At 34.7% G+C, this 23321-nt stretch overlaps 1 protein-coding gene across 5 annotated transcripts in view; it reads left to right on the forward strand.

Moving 5' to 3' along the window:
- Positions 1–23321, forward strand: part of Polk (DNA polymerase kappa) — a 69051-nt gene that overhangs the window by 15648 nt on the left and 30082 nt on the right. For 3 of the 5 annotated variants that reach the window (XM_027927487.2, XM_071612518.1, XM_071612519.1), the window contains exons 2-3: positions 9746–9914; positions 12805–12924. In XM_027927487.2, the coding sequence (XP_027783288.2) occupies positions 9780–9914; positions 12805–12924 (255 nt within the window). In that variant the 5' untranslated portion in view covers positions 9746–9779. The remainder of the gene's footprint in view (positions 1–9745; positions 9915–12804; positions 12925–23321) is intronic. The other 2 variants (XM_071612520.1, XM_071612521.1) reach the window with 1 other exon arrangement.

The following is a 23321-nucleotide window of genomic DNA, read 5'->3' on the forward strand; positions in this document are numbered from 1 at the left end:
TTCAGTTAGTTAGAAATACTTACAATGTTGAAAGAAGTTTTCAGGTTTCAGCATAAGAAAAGCTATTGTGTAGATCTTGCTGTAGCAAGCAGTTCATAGTAGAACCACATTGTCTAAATCACAATCTGAGAGAATTATCATGACTAAAGTGAGTCAAGGGGATCATGGCTAATGTAAAGTAATATTTACTTTAGCTGTCAGGCAGACATATGAAAAGATATGTGAAATGAAGAAATGCCTGTGTTAACTCTGGAGACAAAGGCCTTCTTCCAACAAAAGAACAACAAAAGAAGAGATTCCATCTATTGCTTGTTTTTGTGGAATAAGCACCCCAAACTATTTTGTGGTTAAGATTAAGTTAAACAGGTATATAATTCAAACAGATTTCCTGCGAAATTTTGAAGCCTTAAAAAACCTTTTTTTCTCTTCTGTAGTAAGAGCAGTTACTTTGAAAAACAGTAAAAAAAAAATGTGATATATATAAGAATTGTAAGTGAGGTGAGCAAGACTACCCTGCCACATATCAGAAACAGAAAACCAGATATTATTAGGCAAATGAAGAGGGAGCAGGACTTGAGGAAAGTATTCATTGGAAAATACAGGAAGGTGGTTAGCCCAGTTCTTTTGTTGTTGTTTTTTAGTTGTAAATGAACGAATACCTTTATTTCTTATGTGGTGCTGAGGATCGAACCCAAGCCCTCACACTATGCCAAGTACGTACTCAACCACTGAGCCACAACCCCAGCCCTAGCTCAGTTCTTTAAGGAAGAGATGAACAGCTCAAAAAACCAGGTTCAGGAACTGTATCAGTCCCAAGTAGGTCCCTTAATGCTTTAGGGTTGAGTGAGTATGTTAATCCAGCTGAAACCAATCTGGGATTAAAATTTTTGAGGAGTACAGAGTTTATTTGGCTGTTATCCTTCCTTTGAATCTTGGAGAAGAGTCAGTGTTGTCAACAAACATCTGTCTAAAGGTGGAATAGCTATACTTTCTAGAGCAAAACAGTTATTTTGGTACTTTAGGAATAGGAAATGAAGAGTGTATAAATCTATTTTCTTTTACATTTTTAAACCTTTGGGGGCAGGTGCTGGGGTTTGAACCCAGGGTTCTTTACTGCTGGGTGGTAAAGTACATCCCCAGTCCTTGTTTTGGGGTGGGGGTGGGGGTGGGGGCAGGGTTTGGCTAAATTGCCGAAGCTGGCCTCAAACTTGCAATCCTGCCTCAGTCTCCCAGGTTGCTGGGATTACAGGCATGCACCACCACACCTGGCTCACTTCACTTAATTCTTGAATTCTTTTTATAAGCTACCACAAAATCTTTTGGGAATAAAGTAGAGAAGTAGAATATCAGGTAGACAAGAAGGTAAGTAGATCGGTTGTCGAAGAATTCCATGTGTTTCCTTTATTCGTCCTAGAGTTTACTGGGCAGAACCTGATAATATTCCTTTTGTCCATTGTTTTAAGGTGTCTTATTAGATAGTTCCTAAGAATTTATGAGCATAGATATTTATCACAGCTTTTTTAAAAAAATGTTTTTCATTGTAGATAGACATAATACCTTTGTTTAATTAATTATTTTTCTGTGGTGCTGAGGATTGAACCCAGGGCCTCACACATGCTAAGCAAGCCCTCAACCACTGAGCCACAACCCCAGCCCACAGCTTTTTTTTTTTTTTTAATAGGAAAATTTGGAAATAATCTGACTGATGTCCTTAGGGGGGATCTGTTAAGGAAGATTTTCCAACCATACACTGTAATACTACATAGTCATTTAAAATGATGTTATAATGTTGGAACTCTCAGGCAGAGATTTTGAAGCAAGAAGTTAAGAAACTTAATTTTTTTGTTTCTAGGTTTTAGGCATATATGATATGATTTGGAAGAAAATAATAATGATTCTCAGAGCCTTTTTGTGAAAACCATCTGTTAAAATTCATCAACAGTGAGCAACTGTTGTTATTTTGTGCAATTTGTTAGTGCAGGCTTTGCATATATTCAACATATATCTATGTTCATACAGTTATTTCTTAGAAATTTGGGAGAAGTTTTTCCAAAGAAAGAAAGATTACCATGAATTTTCCCTTTTCTGTAGTTTACCCATTCTTTTACCTTAGTGATAAAATACACATGAGGAAATTATATAAGAGCTGGACATTGTAGAACAAAAATTTAAGGGAAGGTGTTGAGGTTTTCCCTAAAATTTCACTGGAAACAGGTTATGTTGCTAAAGTGTTTTAATAAAATAGAGAACATAACCCTGCCATAGACTGTTAATATTTCAAGAAAATTTAGAACTGCAGAAGGGGAGAGCCAAGAGTAATTTGTTCAGACATAACTAGATACATCTAGAATACAACACTGAAACAAAAGATGGAAAATATCCAGGTGGCTAAGAAATATTAAGGGGAGAGTAAATAAGAAAAAAAAGAAAAGAAAATTTAGAACTCAACAGCAGTGGATCAAGAAACAATATGGGGGCTGGGGTTGTGGCTCAGCGGTAGAGTGCTTGCTTAGCACCGGCGGGACCCGGGTTCGATTCTCAGCACGACATAAAAATAAAGGCATTGTGTTGTGTCCATCTTAAAAAAAAAAAAAAAAGATATTCTCTCTCTCTCTCAAAAAAAAAGAAAGAAAGAAAGAAAGAATGTGGCTCAGTGGTAAAGGGTTTGCCTAGCATGTGTGAGCTCTGAGTTCAATCTCTAGCATTGCCAAAAAGTAAAAAAAGAAAGAAAGAAGCAATATCAAGGTTAGGATTCAGAGGAAACTTTGAAACAGCTGGCAAAGAAGTCATTGAAGGGGATCATCTTTCTGTGACAGGAAAATAATAGCTCATATAACTCTTTCTAATATTATTAGGTATTTGCCTTTCAATAGTATAGAATATAGTATAGTGATAAATAGTATAATCATAGCTCAGTATTGTAACCCTACTGGCTTCTTTTGTAATTTTCTATTAAAATAATAAATTTCTAGATTGTAGAATAGTGACCAAAAAGGTACTGCGGCAGAATGTACTATTTCTTAAGATTTGTACATTTTGGGCTTGGGATGTGGCTCAAGAGGTAGCGCGCTCACCTGGCATGTATGCGGCCTGGGTTCGATCCTCAGCACCACATACAAATAAACATGTTGTGTCAGCCGAAAACTAAAAAATAAATATTAAAATTCTCTCTCTCTCTTTAAAAAAAAAAAAAAAAGATTTGTACATTTTATCATATACCTCAACTAAAACAATTGATTTGTTCAGCATCACATTTATAAAGACAGGCATTTTTGCTGCCATGATCTAATAAGGAAAGAACCCCTCAGCCAACCTTTTGTGTTATGAAGTATTAAACTTGTCGTCAAAATAGAAATTTATACTGTCTTAGAGAATTTTGAGTTGATATTATAGTGTGTTTCAGAGTATTTTTCATTCTGTACTAAAGATAGTTTCAACTTATTGTTTTGTAAGAGTGAATTTTATGTACATAGGATTAAGTAGTGCTGATGTTTTGACTGTCCCATTCATTCTTCTTCATAAGAACCAGCTAAGTTAACAGAAAAAGGAAGAGGGGAAAAGACCGTGAAAGAGAATATATGTATGGTTCCTGTATGTGTAGGTCTTACTCTGAAGGTGGAAGCTAAAAACAAAAAGTTGCATCTCTGGTTTCATTCTCATCATGTAAAACTTGTTGGCATGTGTTTTCAATACATGTTTTCATTTATACGTATATAAAATAATTGGAATGGAATATGGAAAAATAATAATCTGTGAAAGTCTTGGGTTACAATTAACAACTTTCAAGCTTTAAAAAATAGTTTTATAGTAATGAAAATGAAAAGGACTTTTTAAAATGTCCATCATCTGAGATGTATTGACTTGAAAAATACTATTTTAATTTTAGAACAATATTCTTAATTCATTGTATTTAAAACTAGACAGTAAAAAGAATAATCTGAAGTTTTATGCTGGATGTTTACTTTGTTAAACAAAAGTACTAAATATTTGAGCATTTGAGAGATTTAATTCCCAATTCCCTGCCTTTCTAGGGATGGTACCCAGAGTCCCAAGCCCCATTTGGGAGATTTAAAAATAATATTCATGGCAGGTGTAGTGGCACACACCATAATCCCAGCAACTTGGGAGACTGAGGCAGGAGTATCTTAAGTCCAGGGCAGTCTTACCAACTTAATGAGACTCCCAGCAATTTAGGGAGACCCTGTCTCAAAATTAAAAAAAAAAGAAAGAAAGAAAGAAAGGGCTGGGGATATAGCTCAGTGGTAAAGTTGCCCCTGGGTCAATCTGCAGTACTGCTGCTTCTTCTACTACTACTACTACTATTACTAATAATGATAATGATCATTTTTATGTATATTAAAGTTTTCTGAATAAGTTAATGGGGTTTGATTATTTACAGTAATTAGAAATGGGCAACAAGCTCCACATAGGAACTTTTTTAAAAAAAAATTATCATTTTCTGTATGTATTTATTTATTTGTTTGGTGCTGAGGATGAACCCAGTGCCTCATACCTGCTAGGCAGGCACACTACCACTGAGCTACAGCCCCACCCCTCCACATAGGAACTTACTCTAAAGTTCAGTTTTTGCTATTCATACTTCTCTTTTTCTCACTCTCAGTCCCTCTATCTTTTTTTCCCTGTCTTATTACCTTAAGTGTATTTTGCATATTTTCTGGTAGATTAATTCCAGTGACTTTGCTCAATATGCTAAGTACTTGTGATATTGTTTACATAATTTTGTGTTTTTTTAATAGTTAGAGAGAATGCTAAAAATTCTTCCTTAGAATTCCTTCTATTCCTTTCCATACCAAAAACAGAGTTTTGCCTTATATTTTAAAGTGGTAACCTGAATAGTTGTTGGTAGAATCATACCAGGAAGAATTTTTAATATTTTTGGAGAAATATGTGCCTTTAAATCAATATACTAAACCACAGGAACACGAAGTTCTTTCCTTTGAAAGAACTTTGTGCATTACTGTTTGTGCTTCTTAGTTGAAGCAAAACAGGCTGTATTTGCCTATTTCCCTTTTCAAAAAGAAACCCCTCCCAACTTGTGTTTATAAAGTCACAGTCACATCCATTCAAATAATTTGGGCTTTATATGAGTAATCCTACTACAAATACTTGTTTGAAAGCAAAAACCAATAAAATTCACCTATGTAATCTGTGACCCTTGTTTTTTCTTTTGGATGCTTACTCGGTTGCTTTTTATAGTTGCTTGTCTTTATTTTAAAGGGAGAAAAGTAAGAAAAGTAAAACTACTGATATTCATAGCTCTGGAAATTTGGCTTAACTTTAATAATAATAATTACCATAATAACTGTTGACTGAGATCTTGTCACATACCAGACACTATACTAGGCATTTAACATTTATCTGTTGTCCTCATAAAGCCATCTGAAGTAAATCTTACTTCATAGGAAAATCATACTTAGTGATATCATGTGAATATCTCTGCTAGGAGCCCTTTTTTAAATTTATGGATTTCTAGATAACAAACTGACTGAAGAACTAATGGGAAAAATATAGATAATCAGGACTACTGAGAGACTATAGAAAAGTTGAAAGGATTTTGGAAAGACTTATAAAAATGTGAAAGCATGCTCACCACAGACATAAATATTAGACCCAAAAGAAATTCATAGTGATTCAGATATACCAAAATTTAGTGTGTTGTTATTATGGTATTAACTTTCTGTTACTCTAAGAAATACCTGAGATAATCAAACTATAATGAAAAAAAGTTAGCTGGGAGCCATAGTACACACCCATAATCCCAGTGAATTGGGAGGCTAAGGCAGGAGGATTGAAAGTTTGAGGCTAACCTCTGCCACTTAGTAAGACTTAGTACTGTCTCAAAAAAATAAAACAAAAAGGACTAGGCTACATGCTCAGTGATGGAAGTATCCCCGAGTTCAATCCCTGCTTAAAGAGGGAGAGAAAAGGTTTATTTTGGCTCATTACTTTGGAGATTCCAGTCCATGATGGGTTGGCATGTTGCTTTGTGCCTGTGGCAGGGCAGAACGTGTATGGCAGGAGTGTATGGCCCAGCACAACTGCTCACCTTCTTTCTTTTTTTTTTTTTTTTTAATGTTTATTTTTTAGTTTTAGGTAGACACAATGTCTTCTATTTTTATGTAGTGCTGAGAATCGAACCCCGTGCCTCATGCATGCTAGGCAAATACACTACCATTTGAGCCACATCCCCAGCCCTGCTAACCTTATTTCAAGCCAAGAAAGCAGAGAGGAAGGAGAAGAGACTGGGGTCCCACAATCCCCTTGTAGGGCACACCCCTCAATGACCTAAAGACCTCCCACTAGGCCCAACCTCTAAAACATCCCACCACTTCCCAAGTCTTTGGGGGACGTTCAAGATCCAAATTATAGCTATTACCTTGGTCTTGATAATTTCTTTGATTTAGAAATAATCAAAGTGATTAGGCTTCAGTTTAAAATAGAGAGGTCAGAGTAGCTCTCACAGAGAAGGTGACATTTAATCAAAGACCTGAAGAGGTGGTGGGAATTTAGTCAAGGGGCTATTTGACCCTCCAGGGGAAGGGAAACAGGCAGTTTACAAAAGGGCCTTGAGTTGAGGCTGGAATGTACCTTGACTGAAGAAGAGTGAGCATGCAGAAGAGTATTAGAAAAATACAAGGTAAACAAGTAGGAAGGATTCAAACTCTTTAAGGCCTTGAAGGTCATTTTAAGGACTTGTGTTTTATTTTGAAGTGAGATGGGGTAGCATTATACAGTTTTCAGCATAAGAGTGATATGATCTAATTTGTGATTTAAAAGAATCATTTGGACTACAGTGTTGATAATTAACAAGAATAGCATGGGTAGAAGCAGAGAGACTAGGAGACTGTTGAAATTTATCTAGGCAGGAGATGATGGATCAGACTAAAGGAAAGCAGTGAAGATGGTTGGAAGTAGTTAAACTCAGGATGTATTTTGAAGGAGCCCACAGGATTTCCTGACAGTTTGATTGTGAGTGTTTGAGAAAGAAAGTCAAGAATGATTCTAAGGCATGAGCAATTGAAAGGGATTCAAATTGTCCTCAACTGAAATGAGGAAGAAAGTGGAGTTGGTTTGGGGGAATGGAGGGAAATGAGAAAATCAGTTTGGGACATGTTAAATTTGAGATGTTATGAATTTGGACTGGTATTGCAAACTTGGAAGTCATAGACATATAAATGACAGTAAATGTATACCTATGAAATTGTACTTCAGTTGGGGTTAAGTAGTCTTCAATAGGGGAAAGTAGTATAAAACTAACTTTATCTCACAATTTTTCCTGGTGCCAGCATTTCTGATAGCCCACTTCTAACCCAGTTAAGAACCCAAACCAATTCTTAAGAGTTTAGCTAGCTAATTAATATAAGTATATAATTAGTAATGTAAAATTGTTCGCGTTTCTTTTCAATAGTGTTTATTTTCTTTTCATATATATTCATCATTTAAAGGGCAAGGTGGCTTAGAGGTGGAGTTCTGTGTTTAGTTTTTGGACTCACTTTTTCGTAGTTTGGGTGTGGTGAAATTATATCTGAATTATACTTGCCTGCTTTACTAGAAAATGCCAAGTAATTGAATTACTGAAGACTAAGACAAAATACAGGGTCATATTAAATTGCATCTGACAGTTTAAGGAAAAACAATGAAAATGGAAAACCAGCCTGGGCATTCAGAAGCAACATCTACATCACTGGTTCCTATATTTTGGGGCATATTGAAATCACCTGGCATCTCTAAAAATACTGCTATTTATCTGGCTCTTACTCTCAGAGTTTCTGATATATTTAGTAAATGATGAGACCTGAGTGGGCATCAAGATTTTTAAGTTCCAGAGGTAATCTCATGTACAACGAAGTTTGGAAACTACTATGGTGTCCATGTTTTTTCCTAATGGAACTGCCATTAATAGTCACAGTATTCAAAGTCCCTACTAAAATTATTTTTATTCTTTGTTGTTGCCCAAAATGGAAGCCACATTGTTGTTGTTTTTAAAAGAGTCCTCAAGAGCCAGACCTGGTGGTACATACCTGTAATCCCAGCAACTTGGGAGGCTGAGGTAGGAGGATCTCAAGTTTGAGACCAACCCCAGCAACTTAGTGAGACCCTGTTTCAAATTAAAAAATAAAAGGGGCTGGGGATGTGGTTCAATGGTAGAGTGCTTGCCTAGCATGCATGAGGCCCTGGGTTCAATTCCCAGCACCACATGCACCAAAAAAAAAAAAAAAAAAAAAAAAAGAAAGAAAGAAAGAAAAGTGACTCTTACAAAAATGAGAACTTGATATCAAGATGAGTTTGCATAAACAGACCATACTAAAGTAGCATGTATTTTCCATTAAGGGGTCGGGGGAAGGTCCTCAAGGCAGATTGGAGTAAATGAGCTCTTGCTAAATCATGCAGATAAGTTACTATCATTGCTGTAGATCTGTTCACCTGGCCTTTTATTTTTTTCCACATTTTTTAGTTTCATCTGGCCATTTGTGTCTAGCATAAATGAACCCCAAATTGGAGGCAGCTGTGATATCATGGTAACTGTATTGGAGTTGGAATAATAAGACTTAGATGCAAATTGAAATTCTTCCACTTACAGGCAGAGTTATGATGGGCAATTCATTTAACTTTGCTGAAATTTTAATTTGTTTTCTTGATAATTTTTTTTCTGTTACAGAGTTTATAACAGTTGTTATAAAGAGTTTTTAAGGCTCATATAATGTGAAGATAAACAATAAGATCCACGTGTAGATATTAAAGTATTTATTTGAAAGGCTATTTCTATTTTTTTCTTTTGGTTTGCAATGGAGTCTCTCTGTTGCTCATCCTGATCTCAAACTCCTGGGCTCAAGTGATCCTCCTGCCTCATCTTCCTGAGTAGCTGAGACTATATATCTATATATCTATATTTATCTCTCTCTATATATATAATATACCACCATATCTGGCCTTCAAAAGGATTTTTCTTAATCTTAGAAGTGACATAACATTGTACAATGTAAAAGTTTCCTGGAAGTGAATAGTTTTTTCCTGTAGTTTTCCCCACTGTCTTAATGGTGCTCTGGCCAAGTGCAATGGTTTGTAGTCCGAGTGATTTGGGAGGCTGAGGCAGAAAGATTGCAAGTTCGAGGCCAGCCTTAACAATTTAGTGAGGCCCTAAGCAACTTGGCAAGACCCTGTCTCAAAAAACTTTTAAAAGGACTGGGGATGTAGCTCTTGGGTTAAATCCTTAGTAAATAATAATAATAATAATAATAATAATAATAATAATAATAATAATAATAATACTGTATACAATAGAATTTAAGGTATAGTAGAGAAAGTGTTATTTTGTATTTGCTGTAGTGTTCATCTATAGTTTTGGATTCAGACTTGGTTTTCAACAAAGATGTTGCCATGTTAAAGCAAATTTGTGTCAGCAGACATGTTCCAAAACCAAGTTTCTTCTCTTTTTATACTGGGAATAATAATATCTACCTTTCAGGGCTCTTATGAGGTTCACTTTTAAAGCCTCAAGTGTAATGAGTAGCTGGCACAAAGCATGCAGAAAATGATAATTTCTGTTTTTCTTTCAAGAGTACAGTAATCTTGGAAGAGTAATTATAAAAATCTGCATGGTAATTTTTCAGGAGTTAAGAATTCTTAACTATCTTTTTTTTTTTTAATTTGTCTTATTGATTTCCTTATGTGTCCTAGTTATGGATGCTTTTAAAAGCAGTATTTATTTTGTATGCTTTTTCAGATAGTAAAAAAAGAAGACGTTTTACATTTACACCATGTATAGCACAAAGGAAAAGAATGACAATGACAAAGATGATCTTCTGCTTAGAATGGGACTTAATGATAATAAAGCAGGAATGGAAGGATTAGATAAAGAGAAAATTAACAAAATTATAATGGAGGCCACAAAGGTATGTTTTTTGTTTCTTTCCATATCTGTAATTTAATTACTTTTAAACTTTCTGTTTCAAGGAAAATCGTTGTTTTGAATATTCTTTTTATTAAATATTTTAATATATATTATTAAGCAATGAAAGAGTAAGGAATAATCTCCCTTCAATTTTTTTTTCTTTTTTTTTTGGTACTAGGGATTGAACCTATGGACACTTTACCTCTGAGCTACATCCCCAGTCCTTTTTATATTTTAGTTTGAGACAGGATCTCACTAAGTTGTTTAGGGCCTTGCTTAGTTGCTGAGGCTGGCCTCATACCTGAGATCCTTTTTCCTCAGCTTCCCAAGTCACTGGGATTGCAGGCATGTGCCACTGCACCCCGGCATAATCTCCCTTCTAATTTTTTGCTCTTGCCATTCCAGTTTCAGTGGTACATGGCTATAATCCCAGCTTCTCAAGTTCAAGATCAACCTAGGCAATTTAGCAAGACTGTCTCAAAAGAAAAAAAAAAAAGGACTGGGGGGTTATAGTTCACTGGTAGAGTGCCCCAAGGTTTAATCCCCAGTACTGCCAAAAAAAAAAAAAAAAAAAGCAAAATGATGTACAAGTTTTTTTTTTTTTTTTTTCTTATTTTGTTTTGGTGTGTTTTTATTTTTATTTGGAGGTCCTGGGAATTGAGACCATTGCTCATGCTAGGCAATAACTCTACCACTAAGCTACATCCCTAACCTTTTGAGACAGAGTCTCAAACTTGGAATCTTCTTGCTTCAGCCTCTTTTAAAAAAAAAAAAAAAAAAAAAATTAGTTATAGAAAGACATAATACCTTTACTTTATTTATTTATCTTTAGGTGGTGCTGAGATCAAACCTAGTACCTCACATGTGCTTGGCAAGTGCTGTACCACTGAGCTACAAACCCAACCCTGCTTCTGCCTCTTGAATAGCCAGGATTACAAGCTTGTGGCCCTGCACCCAGCTGCTCTTTTCTTTTTTTTTTAATACTTTTTTTTTTTTTTTTTTTTTTGGTGTAGATGGTCACAACACAATGCCTTTATTATTTTTTATGTGGTGCTGAGGATCGAACCCTGGTCCCGCCCATGCTAGACAAGCGCTCTACTGCTGAGCTACAATCCCAGCCCCTGCTCTTTTCTTTTTTAACCTCAACAGGAGAGTACTATAATTGGTTGGTTTTCTGTCTTTTGTTTTTGTGGTGCTGGGGATTGAACCCAGGTCCTCTAGCATGCTAGGCAATCACTTTACCATTGAACCACATTCCTAGCCCCCAAATAACTGCAAATATTTTGTTTTGTTTTCAGTTTTTATAATTGAAGGTCTTTCTAAGTAAAGATCTGTATTGTTGTTTATGCTCACATGTGTGGGTATAATTTATTAATCCAGTCAGAATCTTTACTGATGGACATGTAAGTCATTTCTAGACTTTAATTTTTATAAATAATACACGCTGAATAACCTTATACTTCATAACCTTGCATGTGTACAAGTATACCTCTAGGAGAGATTCCTAGAAGTAGAATTGCTGCACAAAAGTACAGATAGCATGAAAAAATATATGAATGTATAATTTTTGTGAGTTATTAAATCATCAAACATTGATTGTATCAATTTTTACTTCTACCACTGATATGTATACGTGTGTATTACTAATACCAGAATTGCACTAACAGATTGTATTATCAAACTTATGGATTTGCCAAGCTGAAGTAGTAGTATAATGTAGCTTATAGCTTTAACAAACAACCCAATAAAAATATGGGCAAAAATATGAGTAGGTATTTCAGTAGAGAAAATTTGCATATGGTTCATAAATACATGAAAAGATGCTCAATATCATTAAGGAAATACAAATTTTAAAACTTCAATGAGATACTATTCACACTGCTATCCAGAAAGCTATAATAAATAAGACAGATGATCACAAATGTTGACAAGGATGTAGAGAAATTGGAACTCTCATATGTTGTTGGTGGGATTGTATGATGGTTCAGTCATTTTGGAAAATAATCTGTCAGTTCCTCAAAAGGTTAAGTATGACCCAGAAATTCAACTCCTAGGTACATAGCCAAGAAGAATGGCAACGTTTGTCCACACAAAAACATATACCCAAATGTTCTTAACAGCATTTTTCATAATAGTCAAAAAGTAGAAATAATCTAGTGTCTGTCAACCTGATAAGTGGATAGAGACTATGTTCAATGTTAGAATGGATATGTTGAGTGGTGGAATGATAAATAGCTTTAAGGTATATTTTTGCATTTTTATTATTTTTTTATTTGTTCTAATTAGTTATACATGATAGTAGAATGTTTTTTGATTCATTGTACACAGATAGAGCACTACTTTTCATTTTTCTGGTTGTATATGATGTAGAGTCACACTATTCATGCAATCATACATGTGCCTAGGGTAATGATACCTGTCTCATTCCATCATCTTTCGTACCCTATTGCCCCCTCTCTTCCCCACTTTCCTCTTTGCTTTACCCAAAGTTCCTTCATCGTTCCCATGCCTCCCACCCCTTATTGTAGATCATCATCCACTTGGTCATTTATGTTAAAACTTTGGTGGAGATGACTCAGCTAAATAAGGTCTTGGATATGGCCTGTGGATTCTACCTAGGACAAAGTATTCTGTTCTGAATGCAGATCTGTACTCAGCACAATAATTCTGTGATTTAGAATTTATTAATTCTATGATTAATGAATATATTTTATAGATAAGGAAACAAAGAATAAGTAATTTCTTACTAGCTGGTTCACCCATCTAGTAAATGGTAGAGCTAAGTTTGAATTCAGTTCATTTGATTCCAGAGTCTGTACTCTTAGCCAACAAGGTATACTATAATAATGCTTTCCTTCAGACATATTTCTTATGATTTATTTTCTCCATAGGGATCCAAATATTATGGAAATGAACTCAAGAAGGAAAAACAAGTCAACCAACGAATTAAAAATATGATGCAACAAAAAGCTCAAATTACCAGCCAGCAACTAAGGAAAGCACAATTACAGGTATTAATTCAGTTGTTAAAGTGGAAGTTGGTGGAATAGTAATTGGCCTTTAAAATACGTTGTTTTTGAGTCATAACTTCAAATAAGATGAAATCTAAGTTTTCATTATATTGTAAAGTATAGAAAGCTAAGTTTCATTATATTGTAAAACATACACATTCAGCAAGTGTACTTACTTTGCTAAGCATTGTCATACTCATTTACAGAGATTCTACATCTAGACTTTATTACCTCCATTATACTGAAGAATAAATGGAGTCTTAATTAAATAACTTACCAGCCTCATAGGACAGGTAGTTGCCAGAGCTAGGATTCAACCCAAAACTTGTGTTTTTTTTTTAAATTATAGGCATGCTTTGCCACTAGAAAAGGCCACAGGATAAATTGGCATATTTTCTGTAATGCTGATTTTGCAGAAAAGGATTTGGAGGAACATATTAACTAATTAAATTAAAAGGCAACTTAAGCAGGCTCATACCTATAATCCCACTGACTCAGGAAGCTGAGGTGGAGGAACTGCAAGTTCTGGGCCAGTCTCAGCAACTTGATGAGTTTTTTTGTTTTAGATCATTCGTATTCTCTATCTTTGCACTCTAAAGTAGTTATTTTCACCATAGGTAGTAAAAAAAGTAGAAAAGATTTGGGGATGTGGCTTGGTGATAGAGGGCCTCTGGGTTCATCCCCAGTACCACCACCAAAATAAATAAATAAAAAAGAAAGTAATTTAAAACATAACCATTTTATAGTAAAACACACACACACACATACATACACACACATATATACATATATGTACATACACACACATATATACATATATATATAAATATGACAAATGTACCTGAATTTTAAAAATAAAACACAAAGTTTCTAAAAACATGGAGACTTTAGATTTCTCCAGTATTTAGGGAGAATAAACAACTTAGAGTTCCCTGTGCTATTAAGAGTTATTTCATTAGATCTGGGCTCTGTGTCACACACATGTAATTCCAGCAACTTGGAGGTTGAAGCAGGAGGATTGCAAAATCAAGGCCAGACTCAACAACTAAGCAAGGCCCTAAGCAATTTAGTGAGCTCTTGTCTCAAAATAAAAAATAAAATGGGCTGGGGATGTGGTTCAGTGGTAAAGTGCGTGCCCCAGTACCAAAAAAAAAAGAAAAGAGTTATTTTATTAGAAAAGTTAGGAAGGAACCAAGGGACTGGACGTTCTAGGCCAGTCTCAGCAACTTGGTGAGATTTTTTTGTTTTAGAACAACCCTGTGGTGATCATTCTTGTTTTCTATAGTAATTGTGGAATAGTAAGTAATAGGAACCAAGGTTCAGGGCACCATGTGGTAGATTGACAATTCAAAGCAGTCACATTTCTGCTAATAAAGCTAAATTCATAGCTAGACAAGTTTACTCTCTTTTCAAAATCTGATTCAATGCTAAAGCATTACACTATACATAATAATAAAATTATAATATTAATTAATATGCAATGAAATCTTTCTTGTGATAGAATTCAGGGATCATAAATTATGTTTTCTTTCCTAAACTATGTATCATTTTTGATATATGCTTTTCTAAAGCACAGGATAATTTTAAATATTATACTGTGGTGACAAAAGATGATTTGTCTGTTAGATCATCATTTTTAATGGTTCTTAGCATTCCACTGTATGTAAGTAACATAATTTTATTTATTTTACCCTACTTTGGTTCCAGTTTTTTTTTGTTTTAGAACAACCCTGTGGTGATCATTCTTGTTATCTATCTTTGCACTCTAGTGTAGTTATTTTCACCATAGATGGTACTATTTTACATTTTCAATATTGTAAGTATTGTTTTCTTCACATACTTTTTTAAGAGTAAAATTCTCCTTTATTAGGTTATTTTAGTTTTGATATCAAAGTTAGATAATGACAGTCTCCCCCAAAAATTCTAGATCAAACTTACACATAGAGTATGTACAAATATACTAAATAAACATTAAAAATACTGTCCAATGATGTATATAAAATGAGTACATCACAATTATGCTCTTTTTAAAAATTTTTTTATTCTAATTTGTTATATATGACAGCAGAATTCAGTACAATTCATATTACATATATAGAGCACAATTTTTCATATCTCTGCTTGTATAAAAGTATATTCACATCATTTGTGTCTTCTTTATACATGTACTTAGGGTAGTGATGTCCATCTCATTCCACCATCTTTTTAATAACCCTTTTGTCCCCTCCCTCCCGCTTTCTCCCTTTGCCCTATCTAGAGTTGGTCTAATCTTCCCATGCTCCCTCTCCCAATCTCACTATGAATTAGTCTCCTTATGTCAGAAAACATTCGGCATTTGGTGTTTTGGGATTGGCTAACTTCTCTTAGCATTGTATTCTCCAACTCCCATCCATTTACCTGCAGATGGCATGATTGTATTCTCTTTTATTGCTAAGTAATATGCCATTGTGTGTATATACCACATTTTCTTTATCCATTTATCTACTGAAGGGCATCTGGATTGATTCCACAATTTAGCTATTGTGAATTGTGCTGCTATAAACATTTATATGGCTGTAGTATGCTGTTTTTTAAGTCCTTTGGGTATAAACCAATGAGTGGGATAGCTGGGTCAAATGGTGTTTCCATTCCAGGTTTTCCAGTGAGTCTCCTACTACTTTCCATATTAGTTGCACCATTTTGCAGTCCCACCAGCAATATGTATGAGTGTTCCTTTTTCCCCACATCCTCGCCAACATTTATTGTTGTTTGTATTCTTGATAGCTGCCATTCTGACTGGAGTGAGATGAAATCTTAGAGCAGTTTTGATTATTTCTCTAATTGCTAGAGATGTTGAACATTTTTTCATATATTTGTTGATTGATTGTATATCACCTTCCGAGAAGTGTCTGTTCAGTTTGTTGGCCCATTTATTGTTTGTTCCCCACATACTTTTTAGACCTAGATTTTATCAGTTTTATCATCTTTTAGGTTTTGATTTTACAGTGTCCAAAATATTACCTCATGGTTGTTTTCATTTATCTTCCTTTTGTTATACCATAAAAAGTAATCTTTTCACACTTTAGCCATTCTTATTTTCTTATTGTGAGACTGTCCCCTTTTATTCTGTTTGTGAGGATGTAGGTCAAGTAGCTGGCACAAGAAACCCAAAAATGTATTTGAAATAAGATAAGGCTATTTCTTTCTCACATATATGTAAGTGGCCACAACTAGTGGGGTACCATAGTAGTTGACAGACCCAGATTCTATAAATCATGTTGTTCTTTCATCTCCTGGTATTATCCTTACTTGGATTTACAAAACTGGATTATCTCTAATCCATATTCCATTTCTTGGTAAGGAAGAAAGACTGGGAGAAAAATATCAAAACTAAGTAGTTTGCTATTAAACAAGTAAAAAAAAAAGTTACACACATTGCTTAAACCCACATTCTTTTGGCAGTAGTTTAAATTACAGGGCCCCCCCCCAAAAAAAATAACTGCAAGATAAGCTGTAATATATATTCTCTAGCTGGATGGCTATGTGCCCAGCTAAAAATACGTTACTATGGAATGAAGGAAGGATTTGGAGCTTCAACTAGCAGTCTGAAGCAATATCCTTTGCCCACATTTCTCCATATTTCTAGGGAGTTTATATCCATTTCTCTTGATTTATAAGATCTTATCATATCTTTAGGGTTTTTCTCTTGCCATTTGATATAAATATGTTTCCAGTATGTTGTCTTTTAATTTTGCATGAGTTTTTTCCCTACACAATTTAAAAATGTTTATATAATCACATCCATTTTTTTAAGACTTTGTTTTTAGTGCTGTTTTGAGTTCACAGCAAAATTGAACAGAAGGTGGATTTCCCATATACCCCTGCCCCACACAGGCATTACCTCCCTGACTAGTATCATCCCCCATAGATTGGTACATTTGGTATAACTAATGACCCTACATTGGCACATCATTATCACCTAAAATCAATAAATCATTATTTGTGTTGTACAATTTATAGGTTTGGACAAATTTATAATGACATGTATTCACTATCATAGCATACAGAGCAGTTTTACCATCCTTAAAATCCTTTAGACTCTGCCTATTTATCCTTCCCTTTTACTAACCTTTGGCAATCAATCACTGCTCTTTCTAATACTTTCAAAGATTTACCTTTGCGGCGATAGTCGGAATCATACAGCATGAAACCTTTTCAAATTGGCTTATTCCACTTATGGTATGCCTTTAAGATCACTGCATGTCTGTTCATGGCTTGATAGCTCATTTCTTTTATGTGCTGAATATTATTCCATCCCATCATCTGGATGTACCAGTTTATTTATCTGTTTGCCTACTGAGGAGCAGGTTGATTACTTCCAAGTTTTGGCAATTAAGAATAAGCTACTACAAACATACATATGCAGGGTCTCTGTGTGGACATGTTTTCAATTCCTTTTAGTGAATGCTAAAGAGGGTAATTGTTGGATCATATGGTAAGAAACTGTTTAGTTTTAAAAGAAATTTCTAAACTCTCTTCCAAAGTGTCTGTACTATTTTGCATTACCGCCAGCAATGACACATTCATACCAATATTTACTGTTTCAAATATTTTAGATTTTAGTTATTCCAATTGATATATAGAATAGTGGTCTCTCATTGTTTTTAATTTGCATTTCCCTGATGGCATATGATTTCGAGCATCTTTTTTTTATATACTTATTTGCCACCTGTATTATCTTTTTTGGTGAGGTGTCTATTAAATTGTTTGGCCCACTTTTTAATCAGGTAGTTTTGTTTTCTTATTGTTAAGTTTTTAAAATTCTTTGTATATTTTAGATAATGGTCCTGTATCAGTTATGTCTTTTGCAAATATTTTCTCCTAGTCTGTGGCTTGTTGTTTCACTCTTTGTAGAATTTGCTTTGATATAAGGTATGAAGTACTTTTTTTCTTAAAGGTTATTATATTTTGCCTAAATGGTGATTCAATTGTCCCAACACCATTTATTGAACCATAAGATCTTTCTCCACTAAATTGAAATGAGATACTTTCAAATACTATATTCCCATTACACTTTTATTTATTTCTAGACTCTCTCTTCTAATCAATTGACTCTTTTCCTTTATCAGTACCATATAATTTTAGTTATTTAAAATTAAAAATATAGTTTAATATTCTTCCTCATAACTCTTCTTTCAACTTTTTTTTTCTTTTTCTCTTGCAGTTTCTTTTTCAGATAAACTAAGTTTTTTAAAAAATTTCATTCTATCCAAAACAACATAGTTTTTAAAGTTATCTTATTTCTTAAGCAGTATACTTTGCGGACATTTTTGGCAAGTTTTATTGATCTGTAGTCTACAAATTTTTTTAATGTTTCAGAACTTTTATTTATTTATTTACTTATTTATTTGATTTTAATTTGTTATATGTGACAACAGGATGCATTACAATCCATATTACACAGATAGAGCACAATTTTCATATCTCTGGTTGTATACAAAGTAGAGTCACATCCTTCATGTCTTCATACGTGTACTAGGGTATTTATTTATTTGTATGCGGTGCTAAGGATTGAACCCAGTGCCTCATATGTGCTAGGCAAGCACTCTGCCACTGAACCACAGCCCCAGCCCTACAAATATTTTTAATGTAAGTTTTAAAGATATAAAGTACATGGGAGCGGTGCTAACAACTTTTAGCTGTTCATACTATTTTTTAAGTTTACTCTTAAATATGCTAATAATCTGAAGGAATGAAAATGCCTTTCATTGTATAGAGAAGTGCAGATTTTGTTCCAGTTTTAGTCAACTGTTTCATGGGAGGCTCTCTGGCATCTTTTGCAACAGGAATGACAGGAAATGTGTTTTATGTTGATTGTTGAATTGTTTCATTTGTTGAGCTTCCTCTAAAAGAAATTGTATAAACAGGAGGAGATTGAGGAAGTCCTAAAGAGTCAAGAAGGTCTGCAAGATGTTTTCATGGGAAGTGTGTTTCTATTTTCAAGTCTAAAATTTGCAAGTGCTAGATTTTATTTGTGTGATACGGTAATGTGAACTATTGCTAGTCCACCTGAGGTAAGTAATTTCTGCAGGCATGAACTCCCAGGATGTTCATCCAGAACCTAAGTTTTTCCACCCTATCCTACCCTCATTAGACCTCCTAAAGACACAATTATTGTTATCACTGCCAAAATATTCATAACAATATAAGTCCATAAACAAATATCCATGTTATATTAAATGGCAACTACACAGCAAATCAGTACATTTTGTGCATTTTAACAATGGACTTTATTAACTCATACTCCCTCAGTAGTCTTTAAAGAAATACCAAGTCAAGCAATTAAAAGCATTCGTTTCAGCTGGTCATGGTGGCACACACCTATAATCCCAGCTGTTTGGGAGGCTGAGGCAGGAGGATCAGAAGTTCAAAGTCAGCCTCAGCAACTTAGTGAGGCCCTAAGCAACTCAGTGAGACCCTGTCTCTAAATAAAATACAAAAAGGGCTGGGGTTGTGGTGGGTGGTACTGGGTTCAATCCCCAGTACCAAAAACAAAAAAAGCAGCATTATTTCTAAAATAGTCCTCTAAATGTAATAGAAATGGGAGGTTTTTTTTTTAAGTAAATAAGACAATTATGGATATGAAATACACCATTAGTATTCTTTTTGAACTTACTTGAACTTAAATGTTAAAGACTTTAAAAAATCTATTTTAGGGAGGCATCATAAGATAATAGAAAGGACATATGCTTTGGAGTAAACTTGTTTCCAGGTCTAGCTCTACCATTTACCAGCTGTATAACTCAGGGAAAATTAATCTTACTGAACTTTAGTTTCCTCATCTATAAAATAGGAGTAATAGGGGGCTGGGGTTGAGCTCAGTGGTAGAGCACTTGCCTAGCATGTGTGAAGCCCTGGGTTTGATCCTCAGCACGACATAAAAACATAAATAAAATGAAGGTATTGTGTCCATCTACAACTAAAAAATCTAAAAAAAAAAATAGGAATAATAATTATAATCACAGAATTACTTTGATAATTAAATGGATTAATTTAAGAAGCACTTAGCATATTATTTGACATAATATACTCAATAAATGTCACTTATACTTTTAAAATTAGAGGTATTATTGTTAAATCCTTACTGTATCCTTAGATAAGTTCATCACATTAGTGGCTCTTAATTCTTTTCAATGACTTTTGGAAGTTAGTGTAGTCCCACTTTATAAATAAAGAAAGTAATGATGAGAGAGCGGTTAATCTATCCACTGTCATATAACTAATGAGTGGCAGTGCTGGGACCTAAACCAAAGCCCTTATATTTAACCCCATGTGACACACACTGATTCTCAGCAGTGACAGAGGGAACAAGGTGCATGTTACAGACTCAGATCAGAGCTTGAAAATCATTGGGAGGGAAAATAGAAGAAAGGGAAATGTGAGAACTTAAGTAGAAAAAAACTAAAAAAAACAGTGGTGGTGTGCATCTGGTAGATGTAAAAAGAAAAGTTCAGACAAGGGTGACTAATGAGAGATAGTAAAGGAAAGTGGAATGTATGAGTCATGCAGTGGGGAGGTTTCCTTTTGGCAACTGCACACTTAAATTAAGAAAAGAGAATACATTGCCAAAGAAATTGTCATAGCATTAATATATGAGTCGTAAGAGAATTTTTACCATATGGTTTGCTTTCTATTTATTGTCTTTTAGTTTTCTGGATAATTTCAGGCCAAATTATTTCAGATGCCACTCCCTCACTCTCACTCTACTCATATCCTAGGCATATTATCTGGGTTGTAGATTAGCTTTTAGTCTACCCTGTTTTTACTAGTCTTCATGATTTGTTTACATCTAGTCAGGATGCCATTCTCAAGTCCAAAATGAACACTGCCAGAAGAAACAGTTTAAATCAGGATGATAAATCAGGATAAAATTGAAAAGTTCCTTTTGTTATGTACAGTGTCTCACTGCAAGAAGTTAACCTTCTCCAAAATTTTTCTAATACTACTTTTTTAAAAAAACAACTTTAATATATTAAAGTTATATATTGATACAAATTTAATTTCTCCTACCAGCCTCCCCTCCTGTCTCTTCTGTGGGGAAGGATTTACTGGTAGATAAGAACTTTCTCCTGAAGGTACTCAAAATTCAGCATCTAATACAATAAGTGCCATGATAAGAGCAGGAATACAAATGAAGGAATATTAACTTATCTGACACAAAGGAAAAAGATCCAGTTAAATTACAGAGAGATATGTAAGCTGATCCTTGAAGCCTTGTGACAGGTAGGAAAGGCATTCTAGACAAAGGAACAGCTTGAGGAAAGCACAGAACACCTCAAGTCTTTCAGTGACTTGTAGACTAAACAGGAGCAGGCCCTCTGGAGATTCTTACTGTGGCTGCTACAGACAAATGTGATTCAGGGTGATTGTTTCTAAAAAAGAAATTATAATTTTAATCTATGGCTAGTGAACAGCTAGTGTCACAATAATGCTAAGAAGGAAGGCCATGAAAAAAAATTCTGCAAAGTGGAGATAAGGGAAGTCCAGCATGGGGGGAAAAGCCACATACAATGTGTACCTTTGTGCCTCTCCACTTTGTGTGTGCATGGCAGGATGGTTCCGGGGATCGAACCCAGATTCTTGTGCATACCAAACAAGCAGTCAACCACTAAGCTCCATCCCCAGTTATACATGACAGCAGAATGCTCTTTGATTCATTATACACAAATGGAGCAGAATTTTTCACTTCTCTGGTTGTACACGAAATAGGGTCCCACCATTCATGTAATCGTACATGTACCTAGGGTAATGATGTCTGTCTCATTCCACCATCCTTCCTATCCCCATGCCCCCTCTCTACTCCCTCCCCTTTTCCCAATCCAAAGTTCTTCCACTCATCCTGTGCCCCTCCCCATTATGGATTAACATCCGCTTATCAGAGAAAACATTTGGCCTTTGGTTTTTTGGGATTGGCTTACTTGACTTAGCATGATATTCTTTAACTACATCCATTTACCTCCAAATGCCAGAATTTTATTCTCTTTTCTTGCTCAGTAATATTCCATTGTGTGTATATGCCACAGTTTCTTTATTCATTCATCTATTGAAGGGCATTTAGATTGGTTCTACAGTTTTGCTATTGTGAATTCTGTGGCTATAAACGTTGATGTATCTGTGTCACTGTACTATGCTCTTTTTAAGTCCCTTGGGTATAGAGTGAGGAGTGAGATAGCTGGGTCAAACGGTGGTTCCATTCCAAGTTTTCTAAGGAATCTCTGTACTGCTTTCCAGATTGACTGTACCAATTTGCAGTCCTACCAGCAATGTGTAAGCGTGCCTTTTTCCTCACATCCTCACAACACTTATTTTTGCTTATTATTCTTAATTATTGCTGTTCTGACTGGAGATGAAATGTTAGAGTAGTTTTGATTCGCATTTCTCTGATTAATATAGATGTTGAACATTTTTTCATATATTTGTTGATTGATTGTATATCTTCTTCTGAGAAGTGTGTGTTCAATTCCTTAACCCGTTTATTGATTGGGTTGTTTGTTTTTTTGGTGTTATTTTGAGTTCTCATATATCCTGGAGATGAGCACTCTATCTGATGTGCATGTGGCAAAAATTTGCTCCCAAAATGTAGGCTCTCTCTTGACCTCATTGATTGTTTCTTTTGCTGAGAAGAAGCTTTTTAGTTTGATTCCATTCCATTTATTGATTCTTGATTTTGTTTCTTGCGCTTTAGGGGCCTAACCCAACATGATGAAAATTTAGGCCTACTTTTTCTTCTATTAGGTGTAGGGTCTCTGGTCTAATTCCTAGGTCCTTGATCCACTTTGAATTGAGTTTTGTGCATAGAGAGAGATAGGGGTTTAATTTCATTTTGCTACATATGGATTTCTAGTTTTCCCAGTATGATTTGTTAAAGAGGCTATCTTTTCTCCAATGTGTGTTTTGGGTGCCTTTGTCTAGTATGAGATAACTGTATTTATTCAGGTTTGTCTCTGTGTTTTCTATTTTGTACCATTGGTCTACATGTCTGTTTTGATGCCAATACCATGCTGTTTTTGTTACTATGGCTCTGTTTAACGTCTGGTATTGTGATGCCTCCTGCTTCACTTTTCTTGCTAAAAGATTTCTTTGGCTATTCTGGGTCTCTTATTTTTCCAAATGAATTTCAAGATTGTTTTTTCTATTTCTATGAGGTATGACGTTGAGTTTTTTAATTGGTATCACATAGCACTTTTGGTAGTATGGCTATTTTGACAACATTAATTCTGCCTATCCAAGAGCATGGGATATCTTTTCATCTTCTAAGGTCTTTTTCAATTTCTTTCTTTAGTGTTCTATAGTTTTCCTTGTAGAGGTCTTTCACCTCTTTTTTTAAATTGATTCCCAAGTTTTTTTGGGTTTTTTTG

The sequence above is a fragment of the Marmota flaviventris genome, chromosome 5 (genome assembly GCF_047511675.1).
Source record: "Marmota flaviventris isolate mMarFla1 chromosome 5, mMarFla1.hap1, whole genome shotgun sequence".
NCBI lineage: Eukaryota > Metazoa > Chordata > Mammalia > Rodentia > Sciuridae > Marmota > Marmota flaviventris.